A 14493-nucleotide genomic window follows, 5' to 3' on the forward strand; every position below is an offset into this window, starting at 1 on the left:
AGTGGCTTCTTTTGGGTTTTCCATATAGAGTATCCTGTCATCTGCGAAGAGAGAAATTTTGACTTCTTCTTTGCCGATTTGAATACCTTTGATCCCTTTTTGCTGTCTGATTGCTGTTGCAAGGACTTCTAGTACTATGTTGAATAATAGTGGCGAGAGTGGGCATCCTTGTCGAGTTCCTGATCTTAAGGGAAAGGCTTCCAGCTTTTCCCCATTGAGAATAATATTTGCAGTAGGCTTTTCATAGATGACTTTTATGAGATTGAGAAATGTACCTTCCATTCCTACACTCTGAAGGATTTTAATCAGGAAAGGATGCTGTATTTTGTCAAATGCTTTTTCGGCATCTATTGAGAGGATCATATGGTTCCTGAGTCTTTTCTTGTTGATATGATGTATCACGCTGATTGATTTGCGAATATTGAACCACGCTTGCATCCCAGGTATGAATCCCACTTGATCGTGATGGATAATCCTTTTAATGTACTGTTGGATTCTATTAGCAAGTATCTTGTTGAGGACTTTGGCGTCCATATTCATTAGGGAGATCGGTCTGTAATTCTCCTTTTTGTTGGGGTCTTTGCCTGGTTTGGGGATCAAGGTAATATTGGCCTCATAGAATGAGTTTGGTAGCTTTCCTTCTGTTTCTATTTTTTGAAATAGCTTTAGGAGAATAGGTATTATTTCTTCTTTGAATGTTTGGTAGAATTCCCTAGGAAAACCATCCGGGCCTGGAGTTTTGTTATTTGGAAGGTTGTTTATCACTGACTCAATTTCTTCATAATTAATTGGCCTGTTTAAGAAATCAATTTCTTCCTGTTTCAATCTTGGTAGTTTATAGGTTTCCAGGAAGGATTCCATCTCTTCCAGATTGCTTAGTTTATTGGCATATAGCTGTTGATAAAAATTTCTAATAATCCTTCCAATTTCAATGGTGTTCGTCGTGACCTCTCCTTTTTCATTCATAATTTTAATAATCTGGGTCCCTTCTCTTTTCTTTTGGATAAGTCTTGCCAGTGGTCTGTCAATTTTATTGATTCTCTCAAAGAACCAGCTTCTAGTCCTGTTGATCTGCTCTACTGTACTTCTGGTTTCTGCTTGATTGACTTCAGCTCTAATTTTGGTCAACTGCTTTCTCGTGCGTGGATTAGGCCTGTCCCTCTTTTGCTGTTCCAGCTTCTTGAGGTGAGAATATAAAAACTGCAATTTAGATTTTTCTATTCTTTTGAGTGAGGCTTGGATGGCTATGTATTTCCCCCTTAGGACTGCCTTTGCAGTATCCCATAGGTTTTGGACTGTTGTATCTTCATTCTCATTGGTCTCCATAAATTGTTTAATTTGATTTTTGATTTCCTGGTTTATCGAGTCATTCCTGAGCAGGATGGTTCTTAGTCTCCAAGTGTTTGAGTTTCTTCCAAATTTTTCCTTGCGGATGAGTTCCAATTTCAGAGCGTTGTGGTCTGAGAATATGCAGGGGATAATTTCAGTCTTTTGGTATCGGTTGAGACCTGTTTTGTGTCCCAGAACATGGTCTATTCTTGAGAATGTTCCATGGGCATTAGAATAGAACGAGTATTCTTTGGTTCTGGGGTGTAGTGTTCTATATATATCTATGAGGTCCAACTCGTCGAGTATGGCATTCAAAGCCTTTGATTCTTTGCTTAGTTTTTGCCAGGGTGTTCTGTCTATTTCTGATAGTGGTGTGTTGAGGTCCCCTACTATTAATGTATTTTTATTTATATGTCTCTTTATTCTGGTTAAGAGTTGGCTTGTGTATCTTGCTGCTCCCCTGTTGGGGGCATATATATTTATAATTGTCATATCCACTTGTTGAATACTTCCTTTAAGAATAATATAGTGCCCTTCTGTGTCTCTACCTATAGTCTGTAGTTTAAAATCCAATTTATCTGATATGAGAATTGCTACCCCAGCTTTCTTTTGAGGTCCATTTGCATGAAAGATGGTACTCCATCCCCTTACTCTCAGTCTGAATGCATCTTTGGGTTCGAAATGAGTCTCTTGTAGACAGCAAATGGATGGGTCATTTCTTTTTATCCAATCTGCAACCCTGTGGCATTTTATGGCAGCATTTAAGCCATTAACATTAAGACTGAGTACTGAGAGATATGATTTTAATGATGCCATGTTGCCAGTAAAGTCTTTGTTTGTATTGGCTGTGACTTTCTGTTCTGTATCACTCTTGAGGCCTTTTTACTTTTATAGAACCCCCCGTAATATCTCCTGTAGGGCTGGTTTCGTGGTTACGAAATTGGTTAGTGACTGGCGATTCTGAAATGTCTTTATTTCTCCATCAATTCTGAATGACAGCCTTGCTGGATAAAGGATCCTTGGCTGCATGTTTTTCTCTGAAAGAGTTTTAAATATGCTCCCCCAACCCTTTCTCTCATTCCAGGCCTGTGTAGACAGGTCTGACGTAATTCTGATGCCTTTGCCTTGGTACGTGAGAAATATCTTTGCCCTGACCACTTTCAATGCTGTATCCTTGGATCTAATATTTGCGAAATGCACTATGACGTGATGTGGTGTAGGTTTGTCGTGGTTGAGCTTGGGAGGGGTCCTCTCTTCCTCTTGGACACGAATGTTTGTTTCCCTCGCTAGGTTAGGGAAGTTTTCAGCTACAATTTGTTCAAATATCTCTTCTAGACCTCTGTTTTTCTCCACCCCCTCGGGGATGCCGACGATTCTAACATTGGATCGTTTAATTGAGTCAGTAATCTCCCGTAACCTACGTTCGTGGGCTTGGATTTTTTTAAGAGCAGCTTCTGTTTTGGTTTTTTCCCCTATTAACCCATCCTCCAGTTCACTAACCTGTTCCTCTGCGTCTGTGACCCTGGCCGTCAGAGCCTCTAGTTTTGCCTGCATTTGGCTCATAGAATTTTTAATTTCTGTCAGATTCGCCCTCATTTCTGTCCTTAGGGATTCTATATTCTCAGTAACCTTTTCGTTAATAGTTTTTTCAATTCTACTCATCATTTTGACCATCGTTACTCTGAATTCCATTTCTGATACTTTGGTTACATCCATATCCATTATTTCTGTGGCAGAGGCCACAGACTCGCTGTCTTTTCTTTGCTGGGGGGGGGGGCTTCTCCTTCTTGTCATTTTGATAAGGAGAGGTTGCGGGGTTGTCCAGAGCCCACATTATTGACTGGGTCCCAGGCCGTGCCCCTTGTTTTATAGGGATCTTAGGGATGTGGGCTTCTTCTTTTAAGATTTGATTTATTTATTTATGTGGCAGCCAACCAGCGAGAGAGGGAACAGAAGCAGGGGAGTGGGAGAGGAAGAAGCAGGCTCCCAGCGGAGGAGCCCGATGAGGGACTCCTTTCCGGAACGCCGGGATCACGCCCTAAGCCGAAGACAGGCGCTCAGTGACTGCGCCACCCAGGCGCCGGGGTTGTGGGCTTCTTGATTTTTCAGCCTGCCTTCTGGGGGAGGGGCCTGCCGCGCCGATACTCAGGCAGCCCTGTTTGGGTAGAGTCTCCGTGTCCCCTGCGAGGGGGGATGGGGATGGGCACTCTCTGAGCCGGTATTTCCAGGCTTTTGTTCTCTGGCAGCTTTCCCTGGCGGTTTGCTGTGCTTCCTCCGAGAGTCAGAGCAGCAGCGGCCAAATTTCAGCCTCTGTCACAGAACAGAGGGATTGCGGCCCGTTCTCTACTAATGTTCTGGCCACTTTAACTCTGTTACTGTTGGTGCTGCTCAACCCTGCAGCGTCCCGGGATGTGCGCCCCACACCCGGCGTCCCTGCCCTCACTTCCAGGGCCCGCGCGTCTCTGTCCTTTGTGTTTCTAACGCCGCCAGCCGCCCCGCGCGCTCTGGAAGCTCCCGGTCTAAGTCTGGATCCCGTGAGCGCATCGGGATTCCGGTGTTCTGCGAGATGCCTGGTGGCGCGCGCACCCAGCTCACGGTCTCAGTCTGCTGTTTTGTGGGTGCCGACCACGAGCCCGCCCGCTCCCCCGTGCAGGTGGCTGCTGTTCCCGGCGCCCGAACGCGGCGGCTCCCTCCCCCTTCCGTTTATCTTCCGATATCTGTGCACGGTTTCACGGCTCCCCGCTTCATACCTCAATACTCAGCGCTGGGGATGTTCATTTGTAGAGATCCAGATGCATCTTCCTGCGTCTCAGGCTGGTTCCGTGGTTGTTTAGGCTGGTCTGGTACCTATCCAGCTCAACTCAGGGGGACCGGCTGAAAAAGGTGTCTCCTACTCCTCCGCCATCTTAACTCCTCCTTCTAGCTGAGGTCAAATTCTTTAGTACACATTGTGTTACTTTGTTTCATGGTAAGAGGGTAATACACTGCCAGGAATCTCTTTTTCCCAAGTTTCCTATGCCATGTATCTGTTTAAAATTTACTACTCTTTTTATTTCTTGTTTTCATTTATGTTAGTGGCCTATTTTGAAATAATTAAATCTATTCTTTAATTGAAGACATTTCATAAAAGGTAATAAGGTCTTTTACCCTCTAATTTGATCTTAGGAAGAGTGTTTGAATAGTGATTTACCAAGGGAGACACATTACAGTTCAATTTGATGTGGTTTGATAGGTATACTTTATTTTCATTTTATAAAGCTTAGCATGTGGGTACCAGAAGTCTGATTGAAAGGAAGTAAAATCAGTGGAGCAATTAAACATTAACAAGGTGGGGGGCAATTATGCTAAAGTTATGTAAATAGTTTTAGATTATGTATAAGTAATTACGTTTTTCAGAGTAGTTGACAGGGCAAAAATTAGATTGCTTATTCGTTTGAGACTTAATTTTGATTTGTTTTATTTTTAAAGGTCATAATGGTTGTCTAATTTTGAGCCTTCATTTAATTTTTTGCTTGAAGGTTATTACATGATGTAGCATTACTAAATTGAACCTTTTAATGGTAATACACAACATAAAAAATTGGAATTGGCTTTAGATTTTATACTGAAATGCCTTTTACTATCTTTTGTATGTTAAAGGCGTGTCTTTGTAGTAAGAACTAAATTTATTTAAGAGTATCTTTTGTGTGCTTTTGCTTATTTCCTAAAGGGGTAGTTGATAAGTTAGCTGATAAGCAGGCAGTTGTCAATGTAGCACGTTCCATTTTAAATCGTCCTCATTTAAAAAATGTGTTGTACTTATTAAATGCATCTGTGATGATGAGGAGAAAGAATAATTGTTAAATGTATTATATCCTGTATGCAGGTTGATTTTTTTTAGTAAATTATATTGTCTCTTTCTTAAGCATGAATTTAGTTTCAAAAGATAAATCTATAAGACTGACCCATGTAATATACTGAGATTCCATTTCCTTCTTGTATACCTTTCGTTTTCTCTTGAGTTAATAATGATTGTCAAAAGGAGTGGTAAGTGGGCACCCTTGTTCCTGATTTTAGAGGAAAAATTTTCTACCTCTCACCATTGAGTATGATGTCAAATGTGGGCTTGACATATATGTCCTTTATTATGTTGAGGTAGGATCCTCCTATACCCAGGTGTTGAGGATTTTTATCATAAGAGGGTGTACTTTTGTCAATAGCTTTTTCTGCATCTTTTGATGATCGTCTGATCTTAATCTGGCTTTTGTTTCAGAATAATGCTGGCTTCATAAAATGGACACTAACATTTATTGAACCTCTTAAACATGCTCTTTCAGTTAATCTTTATGTTGGATAGGTGTTTTATATATATTTGTTTTGTGTTCCTCATATATAGAATGTGGAAGGTCGGTTGTATCTCATAGAATTGCTTTTAGTATTAAATATGAATACATGCAAAGAACCTGTAAGAGCACCTTGAATATAGTATAAGTGCTCAGTACTTGCCAGCAATTATCATTAATATTGTAATTGGGTTTTTTTTTTTTTTGGTAATATTTGGGAAGTGAGGTTCAATAACTTGTTCTAGTTGTAACAATAAGTACTAGAACTACACGTGACCTAACTACAAACCCATTTACTGTCTTCCCTCTCATCTTCCCATAATGCTCTCTACCAAGGTGAATGATTAGTCCAGTGCTAGCAACAGTAGCCTTCTGCCATCCAATCCAATCGTGTTCTGGGCTCCAAACACAATTACATGTTGCCTTCCAAAAAAGCAAGATGTTGTACTTCCTTTATCCCCCATACATTAAAGATATTTTTATATTTTTCGTAATTCACTAGCAGTTGAAACATGAGGATCTAAAATAAAATAATAATGTCCCAAAATAAAATTTGGGGAGCTGTTTAGGATTTTTATCTTTTTAAAATTTAGTTTGACCTTTTGAGTGTTATATCTGGAGAGTAACTTGACTCTCCAGTACTACTTTGTTGTGGATTAACTGTGTGTCACCGTGACTGGTCATTGAATATGTTTTGGTAAGAGAACTTCTTTTTGTATGGTTCTGAGAAAATCATTCTGTATTCATAAATAGGAAATTAATGAATAGGAAAACTCAGTTACCCTTTTTGCATCTCAGCTTTGGATTTGAATAGCTTTATTATTCATTTTGTAATAGCAGTTCCTGTAAATTCTCTCATTAATCAAGCATTTTTAAGGTATACTCAACCCAAGATCAACATTTACCAACATACATATTTTATGAAGAGATTTGGGGTTGAATAAAGTTAAAAATATTTCTTTATTCAATAATCTTTCAGAGTTTTTTATGTGAATTGTAAATCTCTCTTCAGGATAATTTATATAGTATATGGCCTTTTATAAAACTTAACACAGTAGCTTTATCCCCCCTCTTTTGTTTTTTTAAGAGCATACTTTCAGAGCTCCATTTGACTACAAACACTTTGAAATGATTTAGGTTGATTTTCAACACAGTCGGGAATTCAGGACAAATGACTAGACAGCAGATACATAGTTAGAAAGTATTGAGCAGAGAACCTCTGGAAATCAGTAAACACGGATTGCGAATCATGTACAAGGCCCTGTAGTTGTTCTCGGACTTCTTAGTTTCAGGGTCCTTATTACTTTTTTTTTTTTTTAATAAGATTTATTTATTTATTAGAGAGAGAGAGCGTGGGGAGAGGGGCGGAGGGAAAGAGAGAATCCTCAAGCAGACTCCTTGCTGAGCCCAGATCCTGACTCAGGAGGGCTCCATCTCACTACCCTAAGATCATAACTTGAGCCAAAGTCAAGGGTCGTATGCTCAACTGACTGAGCCACTCAGGCGCTCCTTGGGTCCTTAATACGCTCTTAAATATTAAAGCCCAAAGAGCTTTTGGATTATAGCTATTGATATTTATTATATTAGAAATTAAAACAATATTTTGCAGTATGTGTTAATTCATCTAAAAGTAATTTGTTTCTTGTAAATATAAGTAATCTTTTTTTAAAATAAGAAATAACTTTCTACAAGAAGAGATTCTCATGAGAAGAGTGACATTGCTTTGTGCTTTTCAAATTTTAATGTCTAGTTTAAGATACAGCTGAATTCTCCTGTCTACTTCTGTATTCAATCTTGATTGAATCACATTAAGTATCCTTTGGAAAGGTCCACTGTGTACTCATGAGATAGTGAGAATGTAAAGGCAAATGAAACCTTAAATGACTACGAAAATAATTTTGACTTGGCTAATCCCATGAGAGGGGTCGTCGGGAGCTCTGGGTCTCCAGTGCACACTTGTAGAGCTGCTCCATAGTAAATACAGGTGTTAACTATGTTACTTCCTAAGAGCTCATACTTTGAATTTGGATTGCCTAGATTGGAATCCCTTCTGGACATTATTTAACATCCCCTGTTTCCTAATTTGTTAAGTAGAGTTACTAATGGGACCTGTCTTAAAAGATTGTTAGAATCAAATAAAATTGTACATGTAAAAAATGTTGTAATAAATACTCTCAATAAAATGTTGCTGTTTATTATTATTTCAAGATTTTTGTCCTGTTATGTCACTTTAGCTCACAATTTTCCATTGGCTTCCCAACTCGTTTGAGGTAAAAGCCAAGGGCTTTATTTACAGTGGGTTACAAAGTTTTTTTTCATCATCTGACTTCTTGTTACCTCTCTGTGTTCATATACTTGTTGTGATCTCAAATGCCCCTCCTCACTGTGCAAGTACTGGTTTTCTTACTTTTCGTCAAACACCAGTCATATCCTTTCTCAGGGCCTTTGTATGTAATTTTTTTCTCCAGTTAACATTTACTTTGTCAGATATTGTCATGTTTCGTCCTCCAGTTCCATCGGGGTTTTGGTTTCACCTCAGTGAAATCTTCTTTTTATTTAACACTTCCATGTATGATACATACATACACACTTCCTGTCTCCCTTCTCTGCTTTATCTGTCTATTTATTTTCTGTAGGAGTTTCTGTTTTCTAACATACTTTATTTACTTGTTTGTCTCTCTTCCACTAGAATTTAAATTCCATTAGAGATAGGTGTGGTGGTTTTTTTTGGTTCTTTTGGGTTTTTTTTTTTTTTTTTTTTTTTGGTCTAACTTGTTTACTCCTGTATCTTCAATTCCTGGAATATACTTAGTGCTTTTTTTTTTTTTTTTTTAAGAGAGCGTGAGCTAGGATGGGGAGGGAAAGAGAATCCCAAGCGGGCTCCTTGCTGGGTGGAGCCCGATGCAGGGCTTGATCTCATCACCCTGAGATATGACCTAAGCCAAAATCAAAAGTTGGATGCTTAACCAACTGAGCCCCCAGGCGCCCCTGCTTGGTGCATATTTAAGTGCTGAAAAAATATTTTTTGTTTAAATGAATCATTCCTACTCCAAAGATGAAAGAATAATCTCTGCTTTTCAGAAATGTGTGGTCATATTTCAAAGGACCAGTGCCTTTGAAATAAAGTGAATATATAAAGCATTCAGCTTGGCATTTGGGACATGTAGCAGTACTTATTAATAGGTAGCTGTTATTGAAGGATAAGCAAAAAACAGAATTAGACATTTCAGATAGAGATGACCTGAATAAAAGCTGCATTTACATCTCAGGAGCTAGGGTAGATACTTTTTAGGGGACTATTGAAAAAATAAGGTTGGAACTGTATTGTGGAGGCCAAGGCATTTGAATTTTTCTGTAGGTAACAAGTTACTGCATATTTTTAAGGCAGAGGTGCTGTGATGAAAGTGGTAGGTTTGGAAGATGAATCCAAGTAAAAGTCCTTGAGGTTGATTGGAGATCCTTCTGTGTAGGCTTAACTGGAAATTAAAACATTGGCAAATTCATAATAATAAAACTTATGCAAAATCATAAGTTATGCTCAATTATTAATGAGCTCTGAAATTGTATGGTAGTATAAAATTATCATTTGATTACAGTTGTATATTTTGAACTATGTATGCAATTGCCAGCTTTTAATGTATTTTTTTATTTAAAACTGAGAGCTTTAATTTAAAATAAACCAAGATGTTTATATTGGTAACTAACTTACTAAATATACTAATATAGGGCAAAGTATGTTTAGTCCAGCAAACATTGGTCAACCACGAAAGACAACATTATCTCCTGCACAGTTGGATCCTTTTTATACTCAAGGAGATTCTCTGACTTCTGAAGATCACCTGGATGACACTTGGGTGACTGTGTTCGGGTAAGGTTTCTGAATCATTTACCTTTCCAAAAAAAAGGAGGGGGAAGGAAGAAAAAACCTGTCCCCAGCATTTATAATAAACAAACATACCAAAAAAAAAAAAAAAAAAAAAGATTGCACAGCAAATGCTCATATACCTACCACCTGGCTTCTACGGTTGTTAATATTTTACTTACATTCATTTTATCGTCCATTAATTCATCTTTTTTTGTTGGTACATTTCAGAGTAAGTTGCACACATCACTACAAATCAATCACCTGACACTTCAGAATGTATATTACTATTTTTTAAAAATTTTTATTTATTTATTTTTTAGAGAGGGAGGGGGAGGGCAGAGGAAAGGGGAAAGAGAATCTTAAGCAGGCTCCATGCTCAGCACAGAGCCCGATGCACGGCTCCATCTCACAACCCTGAGATCATGACGAGCCAAAATCAAGAGTCAGGCACTTAACCGACTGAGCCTCCCAGGGGCCACCAGCATGTACATTACTAATAGTGTTCAGTATTTGTGTGTAGTTTTTTTTTTTTAATCATTTATCTGTTTGCTGCTTCTCATATTCTTTTCTCTTTTTTTTTTTTTTTTTAAGATTTTAAAAAAATTTTTAAAATTTATTTGACAGAGATAGAGACAGCCAGCGAGAGAGGGAACACAAGCAGGGGGAGTGGAAGAGGAAGAAGCAGGCTCATAGCAGAGGAGCCTGATGTGGGGCTCGATCCCAGAACGCCGGGATCACGCCCTGAGCCAAAGGCAGACGCTTAACCGCTGTGCTACCCAGGCGCCCCCATATTCTTTTCTCTTAAGCATATTTGCTGGGTAATGAAACAGGATTGCCTCTTTAGACTTAGGAAGCTCCTTTCTTTGTAGTGGTTATTACTCTGCTTATATTGGACTTAACCAGTTTGAAACTATCAAATTGAATTTCATTTGTGTATGTACATACTGTGTTACAAGGTTGGTACTTTACAGTTACAGGATATTGAGTATTGATAGAAATTATACATGACAGGCCTAGATGCATTTCAAATAGATTTTTTAGATTAAAAAAAGTACTTTAAAGCATTTTGGAGGTCATACTGCATCACCTACAGATGAAAAACTGAGGTTTTAGATTAAATGATTTATTCAGAGATTAACATCTATATTAGTAAAGTGTAAGCAAAAATCCTCAGGTCCTTTGATTTTTAAGCTGTTATTGTTTATACCATACTACATAAGGTTTGCTTCTGAAAATGTGATATGTCATACTGATACTGGGTCTTACTATATTTAGTTTTGGGGTAAAAAGTATAAAAATAACACATGAGCTTCTTGAAGAAAAATGCACAGTAAATGTTAGTGGACTTTATATATTCAGTTTATTTAAAATTTAAAAATTCAAAGGAATATATAAGAATCTACAGTGAAAACTTTTCCTTCCCACTTTTGTCCCCAGCCACAATTTTTCTCCCCTTTAAGAAGCAGTATTTGCCACCTGTTTTTTGTGTAACCTTCCAGAGAGATTCTGTGTGTTACTGATCTTGTTTAGGTAGAAAATCGGGATCATCTCACGCTCCAGAAAGCCCATGCATAGCAATTGGATGGCTGCTTGATTTTTTTTTTTCTTTTTTATGTTTAAATTTTCATATTCTCTCACGACATGGCAAGATTTTTGAACTTGGATGTCCACTCCCAAGTCTGTTTTTGAGGCTCAGTAGTAATGGTGTCACTTTTAAGATTCCTCAGTAATTGGATAAATTACTGGAAGTTCTGCTAGTCTTTTTCTTCATTAATATACACACTTTCCCACCTATTACTTTTCTGGTTTTATGTTTTAGTAACCCTTTATATGAGTTTGATTGCAAGAACTGAAATGTTTTCTTCTAAAGGATAAAATATTTTGGTAATTTATAGGGTAGTACATCTAAAATACGTATATTCTTTCTTCGATAATTTAATAACTTTTTCCTGTTGACTCAGGATCATCATGAAATATCATTCATTGTTTTAGGGTGGTTCTTTTACAGGATATTGGAATGTTTCCACTCAAAGTGGTCCTAGAGTCTTAGAATTATATTTTATTTTTCAAGTAACTCCCTCACTTGCAACCGTTAGTTTTCTTTAATTTTTATTTTCTTTAGCTCTGCTTTGTAGGCACTTTACCTTATTTGTTGCTTTTCTTAAATCTTAAATCCAAACATACGTAACATAAAATAAAATTTCAGTCCTGAATGCTGTGTTTTGCTCACATACATTTTAATATGTGGGCTTTCTCATTTATTTTTGTGACTCAGATTTTTTCCCCTTAGATTCTAATCCAGGTTCTCGATAACTGAAGTTACTGGTTAAGGAAACTCCAGATTTTTTATTTAAAATAGCTTTATTGTTTGAACTATAAAAATAATGTCTGATAAAATATTTAAGCCATACAGAACTTTATAAAGAAGAAAATATCACAATTTTCTCAGAGATTTTTGGCTATTAAAACTTTGATAACCATTCTTTTAAATGTTTCTATACTATTGATATTGGTACTGACTTTCATTTTTGTTTCAGAACTAAATTTCTGAATTTTCAGTTGGTGCCCAATGTAAAATAATATGACTGTATAATTTAGACATCTTTTCCTTTTAATAACTGTAATGCACCCAAGTATTTCACACATACATGCTCACACACCCTTGTAAAATACATACAGAGCTGCCGCATCATAGTTCTTTCCTGAGGGTGTGGTAATGACAGTGAGAATGGAATTTTAGAGATTCCATAAATGGAATCTGGGGATGGAGAAGAATGGCTGAGGCAAAACTAATTTTAACATACTTGCTTTGGGGTGATAAGCAATGATAGATTTAGCTGATATGGGGGAAACAATGATCAGGGATTTCCTATTAATATTCTAGTCTGTTAGGGGGACCTTATCTTGAAACACTTATAAGTATGGTAATTTGCATTTGTATTTATTATGGAAGTTGACTGGACAACTCTTTTTTCAGGTTTCCTCAAGCATCTGCTTCCTATATATTATTACAATTTGCACAGTATGGGAATATCTTAAAACATGTGGTAAGGCTTACTTCTTTTCAGTTCAAGATTTAGTCTGAAGAAAAACAAGCTGTAAATTGAGGGAAACTCTGCTCCTGAATATTGTGTGCTTTTTCCAAACTTAAAAGCTTTTCTTTTTTTAAGTTTTCATTGAATATGTCTGTTGGAGTCGTGAAGGCTAGAAGTTGCATAGTAGTTGATAAAAAGGGATAAAGAGAGAAGATAAGAGAGTGAGAATTTCAGGCCCCCCCCGTTTTTTTTTTAATTGTTAACAGTCTATTAACAAAAATTATGCCAAATATTACATTACTGTCTTCCAGTATGAGCTTGTTTTATTGGAGATAAAGGAAAAGAGAGAAATTCCTGATTTACAGAGTACTTAGGGCTTTTTTTAGCTTGTAGTGAGCTTTTTTGAAAAAGTATCTTACCTTGCTTTACCTTACCTATAACGAGTTATAAATAACAAATCTTTTTTCTTTCACCAGGGATTGACTTACTTTAATTCCTACAGAAAATAGGATTGATGAATACAAAAACTTGATAGCGAGTGTAAGGAACAATTACCTTTTGAGAATTTGTTTCAGAGAATATCTGCCACATATCTTTTTTTTTTTTTAAGATTTTATTTACATATTTATTTTAGAGAGTGAGAGAGCACAAGCTGGGGAAGGAACAGAGGGAGAGGGACAAGTAGACTCCTTGCTGAGTGTGGAGCCCCACACGGGGCTTCATCCCAGGACCCTGAAGTCATGACCAGAGCCAAAATCAAGAGTTGGATGCTTAACCAGCTAAGCCACCCAGGTGCCCCAATACTTGCCACATATTCTTTATAGTAGAGAATTGAGAGGTAGAAATTATTGAAATTGTTTAATGGGGGGCGCGTGGGTGGCTTAGCTGGTTAAGCGTCTGCCTTAGGCTCAGGTCGTGATCTAGGGTCCTGTGATCCAGCTCTGTGTGGGGCTCCCTGCTCAGCAGGGAGTCTGCTTCTCTCTCTCCCCCTGCTCCTGCATGTTCCTGCGTCCTGCTCATGCTCTCTCTCTCTTGCTCACTCTCAAATAAATAAAATCTTTAAAAAAAAAAAAAAGAAATTGTTTAATAGGATTTTTGTTGGATCCTAACATACAGCTTGTTGGGGGCATCAAATAAAAAGTGGAAGCAGATATTTCTTTTTTTTTTTTTTTAAGATTTTATTTATTCATTTGAGAGAGAGAGAGAGTACAGAGGGAGAGTGAGAGGGAGAAGCAGGCTCCCCGCTGAGCAGGGAGCCCAATATGGGACTCCATCCCAGGACCCTGGGATCATGACCTGAGCCGAAAGCAGACACTTAACCGACTGAGCCACCCAGGCACACCTGTATCTTCATATATATGTTTGTATTTTCTAATAAAATTCATTTTTTTAGATTTTATATATTTTATGTTTTAAGAGACAACTTCATTCTTTGCAGATGTCTAATACAGGAAATTGGATGCATATTCGTTATCAATCTAAACTGCAGGCCCGGAAAGCCTTAAGCAAAGATGGGAGGATTTTTGGAGAGTCCATCATGATTGGTGTAAAACCATGTATAGATAAAGTAAGTTACTGCTGATGTAAGGAAAATAGCTTAATCTATATGAAGAGCACGAGTCTAAGCACTGACGTTGACTGTTATGCCACTTTGCTTCACTATGCCCCTTTTTCTTACGAAATGTGATGATGTTATATTACTGTTTTCATGGGAAGCCAAAGATGTAGGCTATAGACTTTAGAATTTAGAGATAATCCATACCAGCCCCTTCATTTTACAGATAAAGAGACCAAGAGGACATAAGTAACTTACAGTGGTTAAAGGTGAGACCTAGATTTTAGGTCTCTTAACTTCTCAGTCTCTTGTGCAAAGCAACATCAAATTCTTTAAGTACTTTAAAAGACTGCTGCTGTTTCAGAACAAAAGATTTCACAGGAATGG

At 37.6% G+C, this 14493-nt stretch overlaps 1 protein-coding gene across 1 annotated transcript in view; it reads left to right on the top strand.

Moving 5' to 3' along the window:
• The window catches only part of NUP35 (nucleoporin 35), a 44226-nt gene that overhangs the window by 20927 nt on the left and 8806 nt on the right, over positions 1–14493 (top strand). The window contains exons 5-7 of the mRNA XM_045806271.2: positions 9378–9519; positions 12494–12563; positions 13990–14118. Coding sequence (XP_045662227.1) covers positions 9378–9519; positions 12494–12563; positions 13990–14118 — 341 coding nt within the window. The remainder of the gene's footprint in view (positions 1–9377; positions 9520–12493; positions 12564–13989; positions 14119–14493) is intronic.

This window comes from Ursus americanus, chromosome 1 (genome assembly GCF_024610735.1).
Source record: "Ursus americanus isolate L20-20 chromosome 1, mUrsAme1.1.p, whole genome shotgun sequence".
Taxonomy (NCBI): Eukaryota; Metazoa; Chordata; class Mammalia; order Carnivora; family Ursidae; genus Ursus; species Ursus americanus.